We start from the raw sequence: 26,712 nt of genomic DNA, 5'->3' as shown, positions 1-26,712 counted from the left end.
TTTCTCTTGACCTTCTTTTATACAGTATTGTTTGAAGTTTCTATTCCTGGATCATGTTTGTAGGCTGTCATCAAAACTGTTCTCAGTTTTGGCAGGATAATAAACATCTCTGACTGCAAGCTAGAACTGAGACTTCCTGTGACTGTCTCCTTGTGACTGGTTTAGCCCAGGAGAAGCTCTTGAGGTAGAGAACAGAAGTTATTTCTGCTAGTGCCTTTAACACCTTGCAACAACATCTGGAAAGAAGAGAGCCGAGAATCCCATTTCACAGTAGTTTAGTTTGAGCATTTTGAGCCTTGACTCCTCCAGGGTGTTTTCACTAGATTTAGGCAAACTGATGATCTGCTAAGATTCAATAGTAGTAAGTCCAGAATGAGAAAGAAATATTTTGAAAGAGTATGTAAGGGTTTTAGACCTTTTCCTACAGAAAACAATATTGATTCAACAGAACTGAGCTACATTGCTGAAGGTTATAGCATTGGTTCCCTAGAATCATAAGTTAAAAAGAAAAATCAACATTAGACTACTAGGTGTTAAATAATCTTTGAGTTAAGAGATTGGTAGGCTTCATGAAGTAAGGTCACTGGTAGTCATACTATTAGAACTGACAGTCAAGGACAAATGTTGAGTTGCCCAGCCTGTTTTCTGCAGTGGTACTGTATCAACAAAGATCTTGAGTCAGACTGTGGTCAAGAAGAAAACCCTCAGAAATGAATGTCTGGCTGTGAATTTGTCTTATGTTCGTTCCCATGCCCTCAAGTCCATCTGGGATGAATTGTCTGGCTTTAGCTGTAAACAAACCGTTAATTTGTGTCATAGGATTGGCTCCCCTGGAGTTACAACGCTGGTAAAATAGTTGGAGTAATGCTGCTGCGTTTTTGTTCTGCAGTCAGCTTTAACTCATTTGTATAGGAAAAATTTAAAATGTCTGTGAGCTTTGGGAGGGAAGGAGTATGAGAAGGAGAATACTCAGGAGACTAACTTGCCAGGAAGACTTCTCTTTGTCTCTTCTCCCCTTCTACCCCTGTCTCTTATACACATCTCCTTTCCTTGTTTCTAATTGCTCATCTAACATTTTGAAATTATCTCCAACTGGTGATTTATTCCGGTATGCAGATACTGCAGAGCACTAGATTTGCACGAGTGTTGAAGTGCGTTCTTAGTAAAGAGTACTTAAAAGATGAACTGTAACTTAAGTGAAGGAATGAAATAGTGAGTTCTTAAATATAGCATGGTTGCTCTATATAGACCAAAAAGTTAGTGATCAGCAGGTCAAATATTCCCAATCCATAAAATTTGACATTTAAATTAAATCAGTTCCTTTTGGTTGTAGTTTCTTATGAAAAAAACCCCCAATGTAGTTGGTAAACCCCATCATCCTTATGTTAAAAGGCACTCAGAGGCTTCTTGCTTTTGGCAAAAGCATGAAAAATATATGAGCTAATAAAGTCTTTCTGTTTAGAGCTTTGTCTCTTATTTATAGAAGTGAAGCTAAACTGAACCTGAATCCACTGAAACTTTGAGTGTAGATGAGCAAAATTACAGATATTTTGGGATTTTCTGTTATTAAACAAAGCCAAAAAGCTACTGAAAATCCCAGAGTAAACATAAATTTTCACCATGGGCTCTTGCTGGTAATATTCAGTATCTCAGTAGCAGATGCACTGCATGTATGTGTTGTGCCCTTGCACTTCAAAACCATAGCTAGCTGGCAGACAGGTTGGGGTTTTTTTAATCTTCATCTGCCCATCCAGGGGAAAGGCTGCTGTCCCTTCCAGTCTTGCTACATGCAAGAAAATTGTAATGGAAAGTCTTCCTATAAGAACAACTATTTTCATCAGTTCAGTAATTTCTGTTGACTTCCATTTACTTTTAGCTAGTATTATGTTTGAATTTGATTTAGTCTGTTGAGAACTAATAGCAATCTTCCATTCCAGACAATGTTCAATAGAAAATTTAAAACATTATTGATGAAAAATGGCAAATCTGTCTTTACACAGAACTTCTTATATGCAGACAGTGGGTATAGTATTCATGTTCAGATTTTTTTTCTAGGAAATTTTTCCTACAAGTCTTAATTCTGATCAGTTTTCTATTGTGAATCTGTAATTCTCTATATTGATTAGGATGTGGTGGCTGAGGTTTTAGTAAGCCAGCAAGTTCCACATATTCCCCTTCAAAAATCAGGTCTTTGGTATTTCCAGTGTGACATCATGTATCCCATTTGATTCAAATACCCATCTGCATTTGCATATTTCTCATGTACCTTTCTCTTGACCTTCTTTTATACAGTATTGTTTGAAGTTTCTATTCCTGGATCATGTTTGTAGGCTGTCATCAAAACTGTTCTCAGTTTTGGCAGGATAATAAACATCTCTGACTGCAAGCTAGAACTGAGACTTCCTGTGACTGTCTCCTTGTGACTGGTTTAGCCCAGGAGAAGCTCTTGAGGTAGAGAACAGAAGTTATTTCTGCTAGTGCCTTTAACACCTTGCAACAACATCTGGAAAGAAGAGAGCCGAGAATCCCATTTCACAGTAGTTTAGTTTGAGCATTTTGAGCCTTGACTCCTCCAGGGTGTTTTCACTAGATTTAGGCAAACTGATGATCTGCTAAGATTCAATAGTAGTAAGTCCAGAATGAGAAAGAAATATTTTGAAAGAGTATGTAAGGGTTTTAGACCTTTTCCTACAGAAAACAATATTGATTCAACAGAACTGAGCTACATTGCTGAAGGTTATAGCATTGGTTCCCTAGAATCATAAGTTAAAAAGAAAAATCAACATTAGACTACTAGGTGTTAAATAATCTTTGAGTTAAGAGATTGGTAGGCTTCATGAAGTAAGGTCACTGGTAGTCATACTATTAGAACTGACAGTCAAGGACAAATGTTGAGTTGCCCAGACTGTTTTCTGCAGTGGTACTGTATCAACAAAGATCTTGAGTCAGACTGTGGTCAAGAAGAAAACCCTCAGAAATGAATGTCTGGCTGTGAATTTGTCTTATGTTCGTTCCCATGCCCTCAAGTCCATCTGGGATGAATTGTCTGGCTTTAGCTGTAAACAAACCGTTAATTTGTGTCATAGGATTGGCTCCCCTGGAGTTACAACGCTGGTAAAATAGTTGGAGTAATGCTGCTGCGTTTTTGTTCTGCAGTCAGCTTTAACTCATTTGTATAGGAAAAATTTAAAATGTCTGTGAGCTTTGGGAGGGAAGGAGTATGAGAAGGAGAATACTCAGGAGACTAACTTGCCAGGAAGACTTCTCTTTGTCTCTTCTCCCCTTCTACCCCATGATGTTTATATTTTGTGTATTAAAATCACTAAAATTTTCCTGCATGGGTGTGGGCAAATAGTCTTTATTTTCTGAGGAAACTGCAGTTGTGTGTTCGGGTGCTTTAACCAGCAATAGCTGGTTCGATAGGCCCAGTCCAATGTTCTTGCATGTTTTCCTCTCTTTCCTTATGCAGTTGATGTTAAGAGGCTGGCGCATTCAAGAGCTGCTCACTTAGCTACTGGAAAACAATCATAATCTGTTAGTTTATCCTGGGTTTTGTGTAATGTTTTTTGTTAGGCCAGCAGTCATCCAACATCTGTCTCATTGAGGAGGAGGTGCCCCAAGCATCCTGCAACACCAAGAGTAGATAAGGGGGTAGTCCTGATATTAAGAGTTTGACTCCCTGTAATGGTTTGAATCTAGTGGATTGACAGGTTGCCTCTGAGGCAGCTGTTTTGTTTAATGGAAGAAATAAATGAGTTATTACCTCAAACAGAATCACAGGATCATGTATGCTGGAAAAGACCTTGAAGATCGTCTAGTCCAACCATTAACCTAACACTTATCATTCTCAACTATGCCATATTCCTCAGCGCTATGTCGACCTGACTCTTAAACACTTCCAGGGATGGGGACTCCACCACTACCCTGGGCAGCCCATTCCAACACCCAACAACCCATTCTCTAAAGAAATGCTTCCTAATATCCAGTCTAAACCTTCCCTGGCACAACTTGAAACCATAGTGGATAAGGAGTTTAAATATTGTTCTTGCAAACCAGACCTCACTCTTACCAAATAAACCATTGCTGTAGCCATCAAGCATTGATCTTCCCAGGGTAGAGCTAAGCCACCTAGGAGAGCTAGGCTTGTTTGGACAGACAGCAAACTAGGAACAATTTCACCACTTCCTAGCACTCAGTCCTCCTACCCTACAAGATACTGTATTTACAAAAGGATGTCATGGTCTGAGTTTGCAGGAGCGTGAAGGGAACTTCTTCATTGAACAAGGTTGGCTGACTCCAGTGGCAGTGGTGTCCTCAGTAAGTGAGTAGTCATCCTTCTTGGTAGGTACTAGCTAGCCTTAACCTTCAGGATTTTTTTTACAGTTCATCACAGATGCATTAATGGAGGAAAACAGACATCCCCATTGTACAGGATGTTTTTTGTTCTCATGTGTCTGAGTATCTTGTTGTACCTGTCAGCAAAGGATTGTTGAAATTTGCTGAGACGGTGGGGGCACTTCTCTTAGCAAAGCCCTTTTTCTGTGCAAAACCTCCTTGAGAGTAATTTTTTTTGCCTTATCCTTAGGTTTTTGATGGTATACAATGTTACATAAAATATATAAAAAGTGAGGGTTTCTATTAAAGAGACAGTGACTATTTGATGATAATATTCCTTTATGTATCATCAAATGCATCTCAGTCTCTTAATAGCTTATTTTAGAGTAATTTTCTGTTGTACAAGGTGTCACAATTCATAGGAATGTAGGAAGAAAGTAGTAACTTAATGGACAGTTTACCATGTTTTTGAAGGTAGCTGGTTACTTTTAGCATTCAAGTCTGTACTGTAACTCTTATCAATTGCACAAACCGCTGAAACTTTATATTCTTTGGAGGAGGACCCAGCTAGTCTTTATGGATGTATAAACACTGGTCCTAAGAAAGAGGAGAAAAATATGGTGGTGTTAGTGAAACTGTTGTGTCATTTATGAACATGGCAAGCTATTTGTCATGGTTACGCTGCAGCATAAGCAAGGATATAAACAGGTGCTGAGGATGCAGAGCCTTTTGGGATTGTTTTGGAAGACTGCATAAGATAGAGGGAGTCAGGTCTGGTGCAGTCTTATTCCTCTTGCCTTTTGGGAGTATTTTGTAGAGTGAACTGGCCCCTGGTGCTTGCATTTTTGTTTGCAAGGCAGCTAGGTGGAGTGATTGGGGAAAGGATAAAGTAGGCCAGATAGCTGGCTAAAACTAAGCAGCATAGAAGAGCAGGAGTTTGGTATTACAGCTTGCTTGCTCCCAGGGGTCTGTTTCACCTCTGTCCTCTTAACAGATGTTACATCTGACCTAGAACTGCTGAGATGTGCTCAAATGCTGCTCCTTTGCTGAAGCGGCTGTAGGCCTGGGTGGCATTGGAGAGTTATTTACAAGGATGTGAAATATCCAAAGAGTATTTTAAGAGTTTGCTGTTTTAGGAGTCTTGCAGGGCTGCACCCACACCTAGTTCTGTCTTCAAAATAGTTTTGTTTCAAAACCTGCAGTATACCTGCTTAAGTAAGTGTTTTCTTTCATGCTTCTACGAAACATAGGTTTCAGAGGTTTTCCATTGAGGTGCTGGTTTGGTGGAAGGGCACTGTAATCATAACTGGTGCCTAGCCAGCCCCAAGTGATTAGCTTGTGAACTGTCAAGAGCAAACTCCATGTGGATGTCATGTCTGTCATTGTGGGGTGGCTTTTCTTTGGTGAATGATGATCAGTTACAGCTTGTACCTTATTTGAAGCAGCAGAAGACGGACCTTAAGTGTAGATGTATGCTAGGAAAAAGCCTGAAGGTGCTTGTTACTGTAATGATTTACTAAACAAGGAGATGGGGTTGTGGTTGAGACCTAGCTGGAGAGTAAAGCTTATGAGTATTTATTGTCTGTCCTTGCAATGATTTTTTTTATTTCTTTCTCATGGCTTTTCTCCTGATTCCTTAACCTCCAATGTCTTGTTACGGTCAAATATAATAACTTTAAAAGAAAAAAATAATGGCTTCTGCTTTGCATAAACATTCTGTGGAACCAAAGCTTCTATTTCAAAGCTTTGTTGAATTGTATGGGTAAAATTGATCTTGTGTTCTAGGAATTAGAGTTGAAGTGCTTTGTCTTTCATCAGTAATGTAAAAACTTGTGATCAAATGATTGGCTATCTTAGTCATGTGTTTGAGGGTGTTTTGTTTTACCATTTCTAATCTAGTTTGGACAAACTAATGCTTTCCATATATTACCCACTTTTACTGCATAATAAAAATAAACTTTTTTCTTTTTCTAAAAGGCTTATAATAAAAAGAAAAAGGAAACATGGGGAGTCTGTATCTTTATTGTAGCAATTGATCTGGATGAAATGACATTCACTTTCACAGAACTTCTGAAAAGTATAAGCATAAGGTATGTGAATTTAGATTTCAAGAGTTAACTAATCAACATATTAAGAGAATGTTTTTAAAGCATTGTGAATTTTTGTGCATATCAGGCTAATAGATTTTTATAGTGAAGTTTACTTATGGGAATTTGGAATATTTTGGTAAATTAGTCTTGCTATCATATTTGAGTTGAGGGAACAATGATACTTGTTTGATTCAGCTATGATTTGCTTCGTATCACACAGCTCATTCTTGTTCTTGCTCAACCTTCATCAATTTAACTTGGTGTAAATTATACTTAAAATATTTTCTGTTGTTTCACTGTATCAGGATTCTTGTTGAAAACCTTTTTTCCACCGTTAGGCTTAGGATAAATCAAGAAGTGGAAAAAAAATAATGCTCTTCAGATAGTTCACCACCATGTTGCTCTTTTTCAAACATTTTAATGCCAGTCTAAATTTTGTACTTTTGTACATGCTTTTTGCTAGGGGATTGTTACTGTTATATTGTATATTCATAAAGTTCATAATGCAGAGATGAAGATAATAGGAGAGTATGTACTTTTAAGGTAAATTTAGGTGGCAACAGCAGTAGGCATACCTTGTGTTAGATTCATCCAAATAAAAAATTCCAGTGCTGTCTGCCTAATAGCTGTGCTGTGAGTCGAAAGCATGTGCAGGAGCAGAGCCTTTCAATACTTTAGGGCAAGAGGCTAAGGCAGAATGCTGGGCACGTCACAGCTGTAGCCCTGGACTTGGGCCAGAATATCTTTTTCCTGGAAGTCATCTATTATGACTAGACTTCTCCATGCCTCTTCTACCTTGCATCATCTCCTAGAGCAGCAGTCAGGTCCTATATTTCGACTTAATCTCTTCAGTCTTGACTAACTTGGAACCGTGTGGTTGAAATCTAATTGCATTTGTGAAGCGACGTTCAGCATGTTCCACCCGAGTACAAATCAGCTTGTACTGCAAACTGAAAGAGACTTTTTTCCCTTAGGGTTTCAAAGAGTAAGCTGTTTCTCTGCTGATTTTGATTTTTAGCAATACTGAATTGCTTGTTAGCCCTGGGCTTTTTGTCAACTATAAGGTCAAACTGGCAGAGATTTCTACCATTCATCATTGAGAGCCACACAGATACACTGGAAAAAGTTTTTATTCCGTGGTAAAAAAATTCCTAAATAAACTTCTGATTGGCTTTATATTCTGTTTTTTAATCTGGCAAAGAATCATAGAATACCAAGTTGGAAGGGACCTCAAGGATTGGCTGGTCCAAACTTTCTTGGCAAAAGTACAGTCTAGACAAGATGGCCCAGCACCCTGTCCAGCTGAATCTTAAAAGTGTCAGTGTTGGAGAATCCACCACTTTGCTGGGGAGATTATTCCAATGGTTGATTGTGCTCACTTACGAAAAATTTTTCTCTTGTATCCAGTTGGAATCTCCCCATTAGTAACTTGTACCCATTACCACTTGTCTTTTCCATGTGACTCTTTGTAAAAAGGGTGTCTCCCATCTTTGTAACCACCCTTTAAATACTGGAACATAGTGATAAGGTCTCCTTTAAGCCTTCTTTTCTCAAGACTGAACAAACCCCATTCCCTTAGGCTTTCCTCGTATGGCAGACTTCCCAGTCCCTTGATCATATTTGTGGCTCTTCTCTGGACCCTCTCCAGCTTGTCTACATCGTTTTTGTACAGTGGGGACCAAAACTGAACACAGAATCCCATGTGTGGCTTGACAAGTGCTGAGTGGGATATAATGACTTGTTTATCTCTGCTGGTGATGCCCTTGTTGATGCAACTCAACATCCTGTTGCCTTTCTTTGCCACAGCAGCACACTGTCACTCATGTTGAGGTGGTTGTCCACCAGAACCCTCAGGTCCTTTTCAACAGAGCTGCTCCCCAGCCATGTAGATCCTAGCCTGTGCTGCACTCCTAGGTTATATTTTCCCAGGTGCAAGAGCTTCTACTTGTCCTTGTTGAAGTTCATAAACTTCTTGTTAGTTCACCCAGCCTATCCAAGTCTTTCTGCAGTGTGGCTCTCACTTCTGAAGTGCCCACTTCCCCACTCAGTTTGGTGTCATCAGGGTTGATCCGATCATCCAGATCACTTATAAAGATACTAAACAGTATTGGGCCCAATATCAATCCCTGGGGGACCCCACTTGTGACAGGTTGCCAGTTTGACAAAGAGCAATTTACCACCACCCGCTGGCCTGTCAGCCAGTTTCCCATCCCCAGCACAGACCATTGTCTAGACTATAGCGCATCAGTTTCTCTAGGAGGAGGCTGTGGGGACCCCTGTCAAAAGTCTTGGAGAGATCCAGGTAGACCATGTCTACTGCTGGCCCCACATCAACCAAGCAGGTTACTTTGTCATAGAGGGCAATCAGGTTTGTCAAGCACCATTTGCCCTTAGTGAATCTGTGTGGGCTCTTCCCAGTCACGTGCTTCATTTGCCTTGTGATAGCCCCAGGAGGATTTGTTCTTTACCAGGGACTGAAGTAAGACTGATGGGCCTGCGACTTCCTGGATCCTCCTTTAAGCCCTTCTTGTAGATGGCAGTAACATTATCCTTCTTCCAGTCTTCTGCGATGTCTACTGACCTCCGTGACTTCTCAAAGATTATGGAGAGTGACCTCGCAATGGCATCAGCCAGCTCTATTAACACCCTTGGGTAGATAACATCAGGGCCTGTAGATTTGTAGGGATCAAGCTCCTGTAATAGTTTGCATACCTTCCCTCATGGTGGGTTGGTGTTTGCATTGGCCTGGATTTTTGTGCCCAAGGCCTGGAGTCCAACAGTGCTGGTAAAGACAGAGGCGAAGAAATTGTTGAGACCCTCTGCCTTTTCAGTGGTTTTGGTGACTAATTCACCTCTCCTGTTCAACAGTGGGCCAATATTTTCCTTCTGTTTCTGCTTGTTGTTTATGATAAAAAAACCCTCTAAATACTTTATTCTGATAAAGGATCAAATGATACTTGATATAATTGAATATATTCGATAGCTTCCTCCTTATTAATTTTTAGCAATCTACTCATTTTGGTTATAAACTTAACAAGATGATTTCTCAATGGCCACAATATTACATGGATGAGTAAGGAAGACAGGTCCCCTGTGTAATAGTATTTCCAAAGGGTGGCAGTGTTCTTGCCCCTGATACATGTTGCAAGACGTGAAATTCCATATAATTCAATGCATTCATCTTAGTTTTCATTCTTAGGTCTCTCTTTAGCATGGATGTAACCAAGGTTCATGTTTTTAGAGTAGTAAGAACATTACTAAAGTAGAACTTTTAGGTAGAACAGAATAGTTGAGATGTCTGTGTTGGAAACGTGGTGTTACTGTCAGAATAAACAAGAAAGATGTGTCTACTTAGCAAATTCTGACTTCCAAAGATAACACCTGTAGTAGCCAAGAAAATTCTGTAGTGGAGCCTATATTTCAAGATGCCTTTTCTGCCTAATTGAACAGTATTTCTACCTGTGGAAAATGTAAAGGTGGGGCTTGACGTAAACAAGCAGTTTTTCCCAAGGCAAGGTTCTTAGTTACTGCTAGTTTTAATAAGAATATCCTGGAGTCTAGTGAAGTAAGGTTTTGATGGGTTTGTTTTTTGGGTTTTTTTGAAGAGCTACTTCAGAATATTTATTCTCAGAGTTATGATAATCTGTCATCTTTTTCATTTTTTTTTTCAGTGTATGCACATTTTTTCAGTTTCTGAAAGAAGTGGATGTTAACATGGATACTGTAAGCACTAAAGTTGATAGCACTGTATCAAGGCTGAAAAAGAAATATGATGTATTACTTGCACTATACCACAAGTTTGAAAGGTAGTATATGTTTTTTGTTTTGAAATTAATGAGTTCTTTTTGGCTGTCAACATTTAAGTATTTAGATTTTTGAAACTGTATATTAGAAGAGCCTGTTTAAACTGTGTGCTAATATTTACAGAACAGTGAAATGGAACTGTTTACATTCATTGAATAAACATATCTTACATTTTACTCCATAACTATTACAATGCTTTGTTAAACAATCCCCTTGTTGCAGTACAAACAATAATAAGAGTAGCATGACAAGTGGTTGCTATTCCCTTCGTTAAGCTTTTTACAGATATGGAGAGGATTGTTTTACTATGTTTTGGGTTTTTGTTTTTTTTTTTTATTTGATAGACTTTCTGTTTCTACCTGCCCACCCCTCCCCAAATCCTAATCCAAGAGTTTCTTTCTTAAAAAGCTCTGGAAAGAAAAAAAACCCAAACCACAAGATAGTTTCTCTCTCCCAGATCTGGAACTTGAAGGCTGTTTATTCCAGTGTCTAGGGGCGTTGCAGAGCCTGTTAGCTTGCTGCTGCTCTCTATTAGCAGTTCTTACTTGTAATCAAGGTGGGCCTTCCCAAGTGGTTTAGCTGACCACACAATGGAAATCAAGGGGTGTTCTCTTTGTACAGAATAAATTGAATGTACTTATGGTAGAGTGCCAAGAGCTTTCTGTGTGTAACTTGAAAATCAGGAGATTCTCAAATGGATGTTTTTTTTGAGTTGCTGTTACTCCAGGGTGGTAAGTTACTGCACTCTCTGCTTTAACATGAAGATAGAGGTAATAAAGGCTTTAGATCCTCTTACAAGCTAATATGTGCTAGCACAGATGCATATTGGCAAGATCTGATATCATCTAAGACAGTTTTTATTCAGTCTGTGAAACTCTATAGCAGTAGTTCTCAACCTGTGGTCCACAGACCCCTGAGGGCTGCAATGTTATTACAGGGGGTCCGTGAAGGTTTAAAGCAGGGGTGGGGAACATCCAGCCCAGAAACATCTGGTCTGGCCCGCAGCAAGTGGGAATCATTGCAATGAAGATATTATAATAGAAGTGCATGCATTAACAGATTATCTTATTTCCCCTTCTCTCCAAATCTGAAGACCCTTCATGAGAAAATAGAAATAAATATCTGATGCAGTCTAGCGCTTTAAATCTTGAATTAAGTCTTGGTGGTCCATGGCCACAAAAGATATTAAAGGAGGTCCATGTTGACGGAAAGGTTGAGAACCCCTGCTCTATAGCATATACCAGTAGAAAACTCTTCCATGTTACTAAATGTCAAAGCATCATTCCATGATGCTTGTCTTGTTTGGATACCATTGCTTCAGAATGCTGTGGTACTTTTCACCTGTGAGAATTTGAGTCACTATAACACTTTGCCTCCTAAACCACAAAAGGCCCTCAAATATTCCTTAAATGACCCTTGAAAGGGATAGCAAGTCACCACTTGGTACTTCATAGAATCAAGGCATAAATGTGATATAACTTTTGTTTTTTCAAAGTCCAATCAATCCCATTTACCATTACCCTGAGTAATATGTATATCACAATATTTTTGTAATGTTTATAGTTGCCTTAAAGGTATGAAGTTCTATGAAGATTGTAAATAATTTGATTTTACTAATTGCAAGTGTTTTCTGGGCTATAAAAGTGTCATTGCAGATTTACGCAGGTATGTTTTGGTTTTAGTCCCTCCTCTAAGTTGTCTTCACTTTTTTGAAACTTGAACTGTGGTAACAATTTTTTTCGAACAGGATTTGAAAGATCTTTTTCCTGTTTTGTAATAAACTGAATTTATTTATTGAAATGACATGTACCTAGAATAATTAGAATGCAACATTACACCACAAGGCTTGCAGTGATACTGCAGAAATAGTAAAAATCTTAAAATGCCCTTTTATAGAGTATTCTGTGCAGCTGTAGCACATTGCTGTGTTTTACAAGCCACTGAGTAACAATGTACGTACAAATCTTGTCTTTCTGGAAGAAAACAATAACAAATTTTATTATACAAAATTAAAATTGTTTTACTGTTTCAGCTTTGACATAAGCATCCAAGTAACAGCATTATTTCAGCTCTGCTAGGGCTGTAGTTGGTCTGCTGTTAATCTGTTTTCAGAGATTTTTTTAAAGTTAGAATAATGTTTTGTGAACTGGTGTATTTTTTTGTTACATTGAAGTCAAAGGTATTGCATGGTTTGCTCTCAGAAAAGTGTTTAAAAATAAGAATTTGTTTTTGTTTTCTAGGACTTGTGGACTTATTTATCTGGAACAACCTAGTAGTGAGTAAGTTTGACTTTCCTAAATTGTGTTTGTCAAGATGTAAAATGTGTCAGCTTTTTATATTTTAACCCATTAAGATTGACCTAAGTCATAGTATGTCATGTGTTTAATTTAGATTTAGTGGGGACTTTGAATTTCAGTGAGATGATGAGAGCTGCAGAAGTGATATATATTTGATCACTTCCTCCATGAAGGATCGCCACCCAATGGGGCGGGTGTCTCGGCATGGTGGAAAAGAACATTTGGAGAGTGAGCTTCCTAATCTTAGCAACAAATGAGTGGATGAAAAGATGCCTTAGCAACTCCCAAATGAGCTTGAGTTCATGCTGTGACTGGAGAATAGGGCATTAGTCAAACGCACAAGCGAGAAAACAGCTTGTAACAGTTAAGTGAATTATCTATATTCACTTTCTTTTCCAAGGATGATACAGATATTTCCTGATTATTAAATGGCTCTACAGAGACTTAATTTTTTCACATGTATAGTCACAATTACATGGGGAATGGAATGAGATAATTAATAAACTTACCTATATGAGAAATGTTGCATGTTGTCTTAAATTATTCCATAGACTGAAGCACGTTTTCAGAAATTATACTTTAAATTACTAGAGAGTTGTTGATGCAAAGTCTTTATTTTTGTGTGTCTACAGGATTTCTGCTGAACTCAGTTCTCTATTAGTCCTGAAAAATTACTGGATTACTTTTTTGCTGGCAAAAGGTTAGTTTTGATTAAAAAACTGTTATTTTAATGAATGTTGTTGAGGTGAGTTTATGGGTTTGTTTTACATGTCCACTGTGAGACTAGCATCCTTATTTTGGGTCTGTACTATGCATACTTGTAATGTTTTGATTGCGTAGCTTTTGTAACTACTCAGTAATATTTCTTTTTATCCAGTTTGGCTATTCTTTTCACTGGTATTACTTCTTATGTATAAATATATGTATTATTAAGCTTTTTAAGATTTTTTTTTTTTTTTACTTTAAAGGTTGGTATTCTGTATTTGAGTCTACTTTGAGGTGATTTATAGTCTATCAATATTTTAATAATGGATGGTTACCTGAAAAGACTGGCAGATTTTAAAAAAATATATACATAATATATAAATAAATAAATAAATAAATAAAGGTGCTGGCTAGGGTGCTCGCCAAACCTGTTTCCATCATTTACCAGCAGTCCTGGACTGACCGGGGAGGTCCCGACAGATTGGAAATTGGCCAATGTGACAACCATATATAAGAAGGGTCGGAAGGATGACCCGGGAAGTTACAGACCTGTCAGTTTGATGTTGGTACCTGGGAAGCTGATGGAGCAGCTCATCCTGAGTATCATCACACAACACATGAGGGACACCAGATGCTCAGGCCTAGTCAGCATGGGTTTATGAAAGGCAGGTCCTGCTTGACAAACCTGATCTCCTATGACGGAGTGACCTGCTTACTGGATGAGGGAAAGGCTGTGGATGTTGTCTACCTTGACTTTAGTAAGGCCTTTGACACTTTCCCACAGCATTCTGCTGGTGAAACTGGCTGCTTGCGGCTTGGATGGGCACACGCTTTGCTGGGTAAAAAACTGTCTGGATGGCTGGGCCCAGAGAGTTGTGTTGAACGGAGTTAAATCCAGCTGGTGGCCGGTCACAAGTGGTGTCCCCCAGGGCTCTGTGTTGGGGCCACTCCTGTTTAACATCTTTATTGATGATCTAGATGAGGGGATCGAGTGCACCCTCAGTCAGTTTGCAGATGACCCCAAGTTGGGTGGGAGTGTTGATCTGCTCGAGGGCAGGGAGGCTCTGCAGAGAGACCTGGACAGGCTGGAGCCATGGGCTGAGGCCAACTGGAGGAGTTTCCATAAGGCCAAATGCCGGGGGCTGCCCTTGGGCCACAACAACCCCCAGCAGCGCTACAGGCTTGGGGAGGAGTGGCTGGAGAGCTGCCAGTCAGAGAGGGACCTGGGGGTGTTGATTGACAGCCGGCTGAACAGGAGCCAGCAGTGTGCCCAGGGGGCCAAGAAGGCCAATGGCATCCTGGCTTGTGTCAGCAATAGCGTGGCCAGCAGGGACAGGGAAGGGATCTTACCCCTGTCCTTGGCACTGGTGAGGGTGCCCCTCGATTCCTGTGTTCAGTTTTGGGCCCCTCACTACAAAAAGGACATTGAATGACTCGAGTGTGTCCAGAGAAGGGCAACGGAGCTGGTGCAGGGTCTGGAGCACAGGTCGTACGGGGAGCAGCTGAGGGAACTGGGGGTGTTTAGTCTGGAGAAGAGGAGGCTGAGGGGAGACCTCATCGCCCTCTACAGCTCCCTGAAAGGAGGTTGCAGAGAGCTGGGGATGAGTCTCTTTAACCAAGTAATAAGCAATAGGACAAGAGGGAATGGCTCAAGTTGAGCTAGGGAAGGTTTAGACTGGATATCAGGAAGCATTTCTTTCCAGAAGGGGTTGTTGGGCGTTGGAATGGGCTGCCCAGGGAGGTGGTGGAGTCCCCATCCCTGGAGGTGTTTAAGAGTTGGGTCAACATAGCGCTGAGGTATATGGTGTAGTTGGGAGCTGTCAGTGTTAGGTTAACGGTTGGATGATCTTCAAGGTCTTTTCCAACTTAGCTGATTCTGTGATTCTGTGAAAATACTATTACAAGTCCCTGAAATTATGTCCTTTAATGCTACGATTCTTCCTTGAAAAGGCAGTAGTTTCACTTAAAGCTGAGTGATGAAGCAATTATGGTAGGCCATGGAGTCCTGTCTCATTCTACTACTCCTACAAAAAGGAATGAATCCATGTATCTTAATTGCTGCTTATTCCAGGCCTGTGTTATCATTGTTTCTAGCCTGCTTTTTCATTGAGAATAAGGAAAGTTAACATTTACATCAAGTAGTTGAAGTCACAGGAGAACCTGCGTGATTCTTGCTAATACTGATAGTAAATAATACAAAAAATGCACATATAAATAGAGCACATATAGTGGTCTGTGACTGCTCTGAATTGCTATCAGCTTTCCTTTTTTTTTGTGGCGATGCATGCTATATTGGAATGATCCTGCAGAGTTTTCTCTGGCACATGAATCATAATTTGGCAACAGCCCAAATAATGTAGTTTTAAAGGTGCTCTTAAGTGTTAATGCTTGTGTGACTTTTAAGTCATTTTATATAAATTTAACAGGCTATAAGCATAGTGTGATAGCACACTTTGAATTTCTCTCCACTATATACTAGCAACTCCTGCTTTCTGAATATTTAGCAGCTTTCATAAAGCTTGCATAAGACCACAAAAAGAAAGTGAGGAAGAATTGTACAGAAATAAGAGGTATGTGTGGGTAAAATAGTCTACACAGTTACTCCACTATATGAAATGAAAAAGAAATCAGGAAAGTGCACTGAGAGGTAGCAATTTTGTGCACAGCGAATTGTGCACATATAAATAATGTATGCGAACTCTAAAACAACAAACATCTTAAGAACGATGAGTTTTAAAATTAGTAGCTTTAAAAAACACTGGCATCCTGTGTGGTGTTTTCTGAATTTTGATTGTAGTGTTTTTATTACATGAACTTCCAAATCTATATTTTTTTTTTTTTTCAAAATTACTTCTAAAATTGGCAAACATATCACAGTTTCTTTACCTTTTTAAACATTTGCAGGTAAAGTGTTGCAAGTGGAAGATGACCTGGTGATTTCTTTCCAGTTGTTGCTGTGTGTCTTAGATTATTTTATCAAACTGTCACCTCCTGCTATGCTCAAGGAACCATACAGTAAGGATTTTAGTTTTTTGTTCACTAAAGTAGAAAATAAATTTGCTAAATTTCTATTAGTCATGCTAACATTAATAACTAACATAGTACAACATTTTAAACTCATTAAAATGTATTTTTTCATATTTTAGTTCTATTTAGATGATAGTCAACTTGAATTATCTGAATGTGGCTGTGTATTTAACAGCAATCTTTTTCTATTCCTGCCATCTGTTTGCTATCTTCTCTGCCCCCCAAATTGTTCTGGGGCTTGTTAAAACAGCAGTTTTACTTTGGCAAAATAATTTGCGTTCTGGGTACATGATGACTGAGAACTGTTGCTTAATTTTTCTTTTTTTAATGAAGTATTTGGAGCCACAGTATGTAGAAAGCAATTTTTTAATACTAACTAGGTTTATTTTCTGCTAGGTTTGGATATGACATGTTTATTCATAGTCTAAATCTATTGCTTTGTTTCTTTGTTTCACAACTAAATACCCACTTGGGTTACAGTGTGATGGAATAGATGATGTACTCTCTGCTATGTTCTTTAAATTCTGTGTTGTGGAAGATATTTATCTGACCTAGTAATTATTTGTTGTGGGTAAGGATAAATAACCTGGTTTTTATACCAAAACTTACTTTTATTTTAATGTCAGTGCAAATAAAGGGTGGTAAAGAATGGGCTTGTGGCAAGCAAATTTCTGCCTTCCTCCAGTACTATTTTGAATTTAAATTTGTTGATTGTAGTAGGATAGACATGCTACTGCTTATTTCAGGTGTCATAAAGCCATATTGGGCTTAAATGAACATCTCTTTCAGAGAACACTTAATTGAAACAACCTGTTTTTAAACTGTTTACTGATTTACTTTTTTTTTTAGTGAAACTATGAAGTCTAGAAATTAATTATTAGAAACAGTTTGTTTCGGTACATTTTATCTTGAAAAGAAACACTGCAACTTCAGACTATTGTAAATGTGTACACTGTCATTAAGTGTAAAGCATTAGATTTCTAATTCGAAGCTGTGTGATACATGTAGGTGCTGTGTAAACTGTTTCAGAGCACTTCATTGTTTTAGCAAATAACACAATATAGTGTTCAAATCCTCGTGACCAAGAGTCTTCATGTTGTGCTAAATGATGTCAAGCTTTATGATCTAAGGCTGAAGGGATTAAGATGCAACCACTCGAGCAATGTAGTTTATCAGATTTTCTCAGAACAGTTATCAAATACAAATGAAGTTATGAATAAGAACAGCATGCCTATTAGAGTGTCAGATTTAAACAAATATTTAATGGTATTAGTGTATATTATTAATATAATTCACTTATTTCAAGGTGACAGTATTGAGACCATCTAGGCTTAACAAAATGAAACATTTTTAACTCACTGAATTAAGGCTTTTTTGATATCATCTTCGAGGTGAACTAGGGGTTTTTTTCATACTTGTTTGCCTTGAAAGTATTTGGAGAAAGGAGGAATTTGCTACAGAACCATATTCCAAGTTTCCACCAGCACTTAAGCCTTGTGTGACTTCATTAACTTTCAGACACGTAAAGTGAAGTTACTCTTTCAGCTCCTTGTTTCACATTTCTGTAAAAATAGAAAAAATAGCTATTCAACTGTGAAAAGATAAGACTTTCCCAGGTTTGCAAAACAGATGCTTTTTCAAAGCTACTTGCAGGAAGTGCTGTTACATTCTGTGTTGAATAGCTTTTAAAAAGCAAAATGTCCAAATACTGATACAGGACTTTAAAAATTAGTTATCATATTTGTTTCCTATAATGATCGTTTTTCACTCAAGCTATAATAAACAGAGGAAAAGGGAAGTATTTAAGAGGAGGACCTGAAAAATCATATAAAAATTAAAATCTCTTTAGGTTTAAAAATTTAAATATCTTCTTTTTTAAGCAGACTCTAACCTTGTGGTGGTTCTCTTTCCAGAGTCTGCTGTGAATGCAGTGACTGTTAATGCACCAGCTCGAACTCCAAGAAGAGGTCAGAACAGGAGTACACGTACTTCAAAGCAAATTGATACCGATACAAAAGTTATTGAAGTCCTTTGTAAAGAGCATGATTGTAATTTAGATGAGGTAATGACTGTGTTTTAAAGTCTGTGAGATTTTGATGCTGAACCCCTCTGGAATATGCATTTATTTAAATGGTCTTTTAATTCTCAATAGTTGTGCTTGCTTAACAATTCCCTCAAGTTCAGTAATGAAGGTATTCTACCAGTCTATAGTTTCTCTAGTAGGTAGTTGAAAAAAAACCTTGAAGCCCTTTGGTATGGGTGGTAACTTTGCTGGAGAAACTGAACTGTGAAGAATGCAGTACAAAGTTAGATGCTGATTGCAGCATGTAGTGTGTGGATGCAAGGCTGTTCTGATGGGGTTTCACAGCTGCATCCCACAGTGAGAACATGTACACAAGTACTGTATTTCTTCTGCATGGGATCTTAAAGACCCCATTTCCCTTTTCCTTCATGAATAAATCCATTCCTGTGTAAAATGGACTAAGTTTTTTTGGAATATTAAAGGAGATGATGGAAGTAGAAATACAAGGGGTCTGGGAGCAGTGCAGTTCTTTCCCAGTTGAGTCATTTAATGTTCCAGCAGTGGATTATGTGCTGCATGCTTACATACCACTACATTTTTGGCCATGAAGGCAATTTTATTTTTGCTTTATTGAAAACAAAACACAGTGCATTACAGAAGTGTCTCATTTAGTTTCTTGTTAAAGATGTGAAAACAGTGTATGCATGACCTCCTCCATATATTGCTAATATTATGTTTTTTTCTTTTTTTTAGGTCAAAAATGTGTATTTCACAAGCTTTATTCCTTTCTTGAATTCTGTTGGTATTGTAGCGTCAAATGGACTACCAGAGGTAATTTAAGACAGTTCAACAGCAGTGCCAATTACTTAAGATTCTCTTCACACATTGAAGTTCTAATAGGTTCCTCTAAAATCATACAGCATAATGCATTGTTTTTCAGGAATGTGGGTTAGCAAGGATTCCAGTATTTATGAAGTATATTTAGCTTTTACCTTGAATTTAATACATAATTTTCCTGAGGCTGTGAACCAGTGCTTTTGATAAAAGCAAAACTTGGCATAGAAGTTGCATATCTATGATCTTAGTGAGGACATTAGTCTAAAATACAACTATTACAATATCAAGTTGCTGAAGTCAATCTATAAATGCATACAGTCTTAAATTAAACACTTTAGTTTGAATATAATTGAGACATGTCACTGTAGTTATGCTGGGGAGACATCCAAAAGGTTAGACTCCGTTTCACAACTGTTAAAATTTCAGACTTATGTGTCCCTGCAGAATTACTCTCAACTTCCTGAATTGTAGCCTGGATGCAGCAGACTACCTCTATGCAGTTGCATGCAAAAGTGTGCCTTAGTAGGTAACTTCTTGCAACGTATTTACATTCATCGTTCTTAAGAGAGTAAGTTAACTGTGTGTCTCCAATAGATGTGGTAACCTGAAAATAAGCAGCTCTGAAGCTTACTAGACTGAAGGTTGCAAGATTCAGTCAAGTATATGTTCTGTTCAGTTTCAGTGTGTTGGATGGGGAACAAAATACAAGACCCACTAAAGATCTTAATCTCTTCTAAAATGAATTTTAGCATATCAGCAGTCTGTTTAGACTTTTTAATTTATTGTGTATATGTAGTTGGGAAGCCCTGTATGAACTTCTGGCAAAGGTCATTATACAGCTTATTCTTAAATCAGTGAGGGTTCTTATCCAAGGCTGCTCAATTTAAGCATAGTATCAAAATTACCAGTCTAAGACTGCTGGTGAAAATTGTATAGAATGATGCATTTGAAGAAAAAATCCAGTCATGTGATCCTTGCTCTTGAAACTTTAGTGCCTGAAGAGATGTTTAAAACAAAGCAGAAGGTTACAGGTATATGTCAGAGGCAGTCAGTTCATATATGTAATCCAAATAACCATCAGTCATAGCTGAGATCATCAGTACAATAGCTAGTAATATGGGATATTTAAATTGACTGATTTTCATTAAAAAATCACCAAGCTTTCAATAAATTTTAATGTTTCCAAAACAAAAAAAACTTTCTGAAACTTAATGTTGGTGTTTGATTTGTCTTCACTGTGTGTTTGATGGTCAGACTTTATGGATGAATAGATTGATTCAGAACTCTTTATTTTTGACTAAAGGTTTTTTCCCAGTTAGCCCAGTGCAGCCATTTTGTTTTAGAGCTGCTACTTTTTGCAGTGAGAATCTTAAGTTTCTAGAAGTTTATGAAATTATGAAATATTTTAGACAAAAACTCCACATAAGTCATTAGGAAGATAATGAAAAATGAGAAGATAATGAACTTTAAAAATGAAACAAATAAAGCAATAGTAGGAATCTAAAGGTGATCTTTGATTTAATAGTACTAACCTCAGAGTTTTAAACATGAGATCAGTTTGGAACAAATTAATTTGGCAAAGGTAGAAGAGGAGGATGAGGAGCAAAGCTGTGTTGGAGGTATTTGCAGGTTGCTTTTTCTTGGGACTGAGAAGGGACTAATTTGGTTTCGTATGCACTGTTGTCTGGTTTTATAGCAGGAGTTTGCTAGAGCACAGCATCATTTAGTATATTTAAGGGCTCAGGGAATTGATGTGCTTTGGATAGGCTGGAGCCATGGGCTGAGCCCAACTGGAGGAGTTTCCATAAGGCCAAATGCTGGGGGCTGCCCTTAGGCCACAACAACCCCCAGCAGCGCTTCAGGCTTGGGGAGGAGTGGCTGGAGAGCTGCCAGTCAGAGAGGGACCTGGGGTGTTGATTGACAGCCGGCTGAACAGGAGCCAGCAGTGTGCCCAGGGGGCCAAGAAGGCCAATGGCATCCTGGCTTGTGTCAGCAATAGCGTGGCCAGCAGGGACAGGGAAGGGATCTTACCCCTGTCCTTGGCACTGGTGAGGGTGCCCCTTGATTCCTGTGTTCAGTTTTGGGCCCCTCACTACAAAAAGGACATTGAAGGACTCGAGCGTGTCCAGAGAAGGGCAACGGAGCTGGTGCAGGGTCTGGAGCACAGGTCATACGGGGAGCGGCTGAGGGAACTGGGGGGGTTTAGTCTGGAGGAGAGGAGGCTGAGGGGAGACCTCATCGCCCTCTACAGCTCCCTGAAAGGAGGTTTCAGAGAGCTGGGGATGAGTCTCTTTAACCAAGTAATAAGCAATAGGACAACAGGGAATGTCTCAAGTTGTGCCAGGGAAGGTTTAGACTGGATATCAGGAAGCATTTATTTAGAGAACGGGTTGTTGGGCGTTGGAATGTGCTGCCCAGGGAGGTGGTGGAGTCCCCATCCCTGGAGGTGTTCAGTCGACAATGCTGAGGTATATGGTGTAGTTGGGAACTGTCAGTGCTAGGTTAACAGTTGGACTTAGATGATCTTCAAGATCCTTTCCAACCTAGATGTTTCTGTGGTTCTGTGATTCTGCTTGCCTACTTCTGTAGAAGCACAGCAACAAAAGTTGAGGCTAGTATCTGGCCCTGATAGAAGAATTCCAGGCTTCCAGTTAGTCACTTAAAATTTAAAAAAAATACCAAACAACAAAAAAAGCAACAAACTTCCATGCAAAATGAAGTCATATCAATATGGGATCTAATCACTAAAAAACTTTTAGCAGTAGTTTAAGAAACAACAAAGTGGATATGAAATAACAGTCTGTGTTTTTGTAGAAATAGGCATGTCTCTTAAAAATGACACCACTACAAATATTAATACGGAACGGGGAAACTCCTTACACTCGGAACAAGAGGGTTTGAGTTTGGGTCTTGGCCTTCATCTTCAACCCAGCAGAGACGGGCACCTAGTGGATTGTTTGACAGCTGTTCTAAGGACACTCATGCCACATTTCCTGTTCTTAGAGACACTTTTTTCTTCTGGAAGGAAAGATTTAAAAAGCCTGGAAATGTTAGTTTGATTTTCAGGTTAATGTCTTCCACTGTAGCTATTTTTAGCTCTTTTACAGTGTCAAGACCTACATTTCTTCAAAAAAGTCTCATGATCTTGGATTCTTTTCTTTTCTAAAAGATTATCTTTGTGCTTGAGAACAATAATTTTCCTCTGGGTATGTTTCAGCTATTTGTGTAAGAAGTGACTGTGAGCTCCAAGGTCATTCTCTTAGCATTTCAGCGTTGTGTTCATGAGATAGGACTGGCTTATTTTATTCAGTAAATTGACAAACTTGTTTCTATAAAGTTTTTTTCAATGTTTTTTGAGGTTGAGGTTCTCTCGAAACAGTATGATGAGCTGTATCTCAACAACAAAGATATAGACGCAAGATTATTTCTGGATCATGATGAAACTCTACAGCCTGATGTTATAGCACGGTAATGTTTCCATTTACTGCTTTAATTTTATAATAGAAAATGTGAACTTGTGTTGATTTCTCCCTTTGTCCTCTTGCTGTGTGTTCTAAATGGAGATCTCTGTATCCTGTTGGTCTCCTACGTTTGCAGCTCAGCTAAGATATTTCTGGCAACCCCAGCCTTGCTTTATGTTATAGCCTAAATAATATGTTATAGCCTAAATCAGACTGTGACTCTACCTAAAATGATTTGGAACCTCTGCTCTAGTTCTTGCTCTGTGCAAGCCCCTGTTTTCCAGGAGAAGCTGAGGAATCTTAAGAAGGTGACCAAGGCCATGTCATGCTTGTTGATTAGATGTGCCTCAGGCTCTGGGGTCAGCTGGCATAGAATGGCTTGGGTTCTTGCTGTCCAGCTTCCTAAAACCAGCTGGGGCCATTTGGAAAGCTGTCTGCTGGGAATGATCTTCAGGCTCTTCTGACTTCTGACCTGTACCCACAAATTGGGGAATAGTAGATTGCATGGGACAGAAATGCACCACAGATGGTTTAGCAGAATAAATGGTTGAATCTCAGTGCCCAGGCATGTTCACTGGTGCTGTTCAGTAATGCAGATGCATTTGAATTCTTTTAGTCATACTCTAAAATTTCAACAGTTCCTGGCAATTCAACATTTCCATAACTCTAATGTGAGATCATGATGTGAGTCTGTTATCTATGCCAGAAAAATACACGTTTAAAATTTGATTAAAATGGAGCTAATACCAGCTGTATTTATAAATTAAGTTGCTATAAATAGAATTCTAGAAAAGAATTGAATTTGGAAAGGAACTTTGGAGGTCATCTACTCCAACATCCTGCTCAAAGTAGATCTACCTGGGAATTTAAATTGCATTGTTCTAACAACTGGAGTAGTTGGATGTCTAGATCTTCAAAAAAAGTGTTCCACAGGATTTTTTTCTGCAGATCTGCAGTCTTTATAAAAAACATTATTTTTAATTATATCAGTACTTCATAAGTTTGTGTTCCAATTTCTGTAGGTCACAGTTGGAGACAACACCACTAAAAACCAATCCAGATGAGGAACACAACCTTATACTTCCGCAGACTCCTGTTCGGTATGAGTTTTCTTTTAAGTTATGTTCTTTTGTTTAATATCCTAACTGGAAATATTAATCTTTAGAGCAGCTGTTTTAATTTTAAAGCAACTGTTTTGTTTTTCAAAAACCAGGTTGTAGTTCTAGCCACTACAGTGAGCATCTACTGAGGAGTGCTGAGTGCCCTCAATTTCTGGTGAGGTTGTTGGAAAACAGAAAAAGCTTTTTACTGAGTTGTCTTAAGCGCAGTGCAGGACATCTGTAAAATGGATTACTGTATTACTTCTTGCGAGAATGTAACTTTATACTTCCATAGTACTTTTGTTTTCTATACTTCGGTCTTCCTTTCCAATTTTAGCTCTGTATCTTCTGCCTTCCTTTCCTGGTATATGCACATGCACTACTTCTCCCATGATAATTTTTTTCTTAGTATTTTTTTTTTTCTGTATGAGATGATTAACATTTCAGAGTAACAACGGTTTTGGTTTTTTTCCCTGTATTGGGAAGATGAACATTTCAGAGTGCCAACATATTTTGACCTGTTGGGAAGATGGACAGATATGGTAGAAATGTGGTATGGGAGATTGTTTAATCTACAATCAAATGCAGAAAAACTGTGAACTTTGAATTCATAACCAAAGGAAAGGATTTGCATATACCATTTTTCCCTTGTGCCACATCATTTTTTGACAAAATCATTATGTTTTTGCCTGATGGCCCTTAGAAATTCCTGGACACTCAAGAACCAATCAGCTGTGTCACTGCAATGCCATGTGCTGTGTGGACAGACAAGTCTTTGTGCAGGCAGTCATTCTTAAGGTGTCAGGTTTAATAAAATGGGACAGTGAAGTTCTTGTTCCATGCTTGCTATATAAATGCCTTTCATTTTAGTATGCTGTAGAGATCAGAGAAGTTAAAATATTGTACCCTTAATTATTCAGTTTTCTCAAATGAGTAAAATTAATAAAAACAAAAATAAAAATCTTCTACGGTGTTTATATGCTTGTGGAAGAATGAATTAGACTCTGGGCTTCTGCATCCACTATAAATCTCCTGAAAGCCATCTGCAGAAACTAATTGTTTTCTAGCCAACAGAGCAGTAAGGTTCTGAAAAGCTGCTTCATAAAAGTAATAAAAGGAGACATGCAGCTGAGAACTATTGGTCAGTATATGAAAGAATTTCCAGTCACCTGTGACTGCAAAAGGTTTTACTGGATTGCATTAGTAGTCCCTTTTAGGTTTATGCTTCAAATCTGTAAATGTCAGTGATGCTTTTTGAGCCATAAAGTCATCAGTTTGCCTTTTGGTTCCCAGACTGAATGTATGATACCAGGAACTGGACCATCTGTAACAAGCAGTGTATTTAACAAGGAGGTCATTGACAGCAAATCCTATTTTTGACAAATATATTGTTATTGACATTTTTCAGTTATACTAGCATTTAAAAAAGCTCTCTAACACTGTAGAAGATGCTTCATTAAAGGTCTTGACATACAAGTCTTATTTGGAAAGTCCAGGACCACCAAGTTTCCACACTGCTAAAAATTTGAAATGTGCTAAACCAACTCTGATCTTCAGAGGATGTCTAATGAGATATATAGATTCTTTCCATCCACACTTGGGCTTTTCTCTGAATTTTCCAAAACTGATGCCATTTAAAACAGTTCAAGTGAAGGCTCATTCACCAGCCATGATTTGGGCTGTAGGAACTTGTTTTCCATAAAGCCACAGAACTGTCGCTAGATGGCAGTAAGCCTTTGACCACCAACACAGAGTGGAAAGTGTATTATTGAATTCTCCCTGCATTAAGTAGAACCCCTTACAAGTTATTTTGAAAGCACCGTACTCACGACTTAGAATCTTCTTATAATGGCTTCTGGACCTAGACACTTAGGATCTGCTCTAAAGCCCCCCGAAATTGGTGAGAATCTGATAATTTTCATCAGAGGATTTGTATCTGGTCACTGATATAGAAAGCAGTAGATAAAATGTGTGTAAGTACTAGTTCAGAGCGTAATGAGACTGAATCATGTGTTCTCATTTTAGTTTTTTCCTCTGTCTGTATGCTTTTTCTTGTCACTAGTAGAGTTTTGGTAGAAGTGATTTTGCCAAAACCTTCTAAAAAGTAGATTAAAGAAAAATGCATCTTTGCACTACTACAGTTGTAATGATTGAACATACTTTTCTTCTTTCTACACTTATGAGTGATATGAGCCAAACTGAGGTTAAATAGCACAGAAATTTAAAGCAAACAAAACCCCCCCACCAAAAATCACAATTAAAAAAAAATCAGAAGGTAACAATACCACTGGAAGAATCAAACTTCCTTATATGTTAGGAGAGAAATTAATACTCCAACCTTTCTACAAGATTAGAAACTTAATGCTATTGCTTCATACACTACTTGAAATATGTTTAAAAAAAGCCAGGCTACGTTAGTACTTATGACCTTACTGGATATATTATTAGTTCTATATGAACATGCAAATAATAAAGGCAGAACAATACATGAAAATGTGGGCTGTTCAGATGCTTGATAATGCACATATCTTCTTGTCCTGCATGACAAGATCATTAATGTTCTCATTTTTCCAACTGTAGATATTTTGGTCACTTCCTGGATAATATATGCTATTTGAGAAGAGGCCATGTTATGTTATCTTAAAATCTTATCTTAAAATCTTTCTGAAAGTCATGAAAAATGTTTGTCATCAGGATTTCAGTTCTAGAAAAACTGAAAAATGCTTTCTTCAGGGAGATATGCACTCACCCTAACAAGGCATTTAACTTTGGAATAAACAGGATCCTATGCACTTGCTTTAAGAATATTTGTAATTTGTTAAATTATTACAGTTTTTCTGAAGTACTGTTATTTCTGTTAGCTTTAGTGTGAAGACATCGGATATGAATCAGTGCATATTGTGGTTTTGAGTCTGGTTTTAGCAAGAATATTGTGGGTATTAAGTAGAGATACAAGTAGTTTTGATGGTAGTGGTTTTTGTTTTTTCTTTGTATATGTAAAATAATGTGAACAAGATCATACATGGAGGCATA

At 38.2% G+C, this 26,712-nt stretch overlaps 1 protein-coding gene across 1 annotated transcript in view; it reads left to right on the top strand.

Annotated features, from left to right (window-relative positions):
* RB1 (RB transcriptional corepressor 1) overlaps positions 1-26,712 on the top strand; it is an 89,087-nt gene that overhangs the window by 8,839 nt on the left and 53,536 nt on the right. Inside the window, exons 4-12 of the mRNA XM_026864941.1 lie at positions 6,313-6,425; positions 10,097-10,231; positions 12,470-12,508; positions 13,159-13,226; positions 16,136-16,246; positions 18,172-18,320; positions 19,035-19,112; positions 22,477-22,586; positions 23,602-23,679. Coding sequence (XP_026720742.1) covers positions 6,313-6,425; positions 10,097-10,231; positions 12,470-12,508; positions 13,159-13,226; positions 16,136-16,246; positions 18,172-18,320; positions 19,035-19,112; positions 22,477-22,586; positions 23,602-23,679 — 881 coding nt within the window. The remainder of the gene's footprint in view (positions 1-6,312; positions 6,426-10,096; positions 10,232-12,469; positions 12,509-13,158; positions 13,227-16,135; positions 16,247-18,171; positions 18,321-19,034; positions 19,113-22,476; positions 22,587-23,601; positions 23,680-26,712) is intronic.

Source organism: Athene cunicularia, assembly GCF_003259725.1.
Source record: "Athene cunicularia isolate RWA chromosome 1 unlocalized genomic scaffold, athCun1 chr1_part1, whole genome shotgun sequence".
Taxonomy (NCBI): Eukaryota; Metazoa; Chordata; class Aves; order Strigiformes; family Strigidae; genus Athene; species Athene cunicularia.
This window is presented reverse-complemented; position numbering and strand designations above follow the sequence as displayed.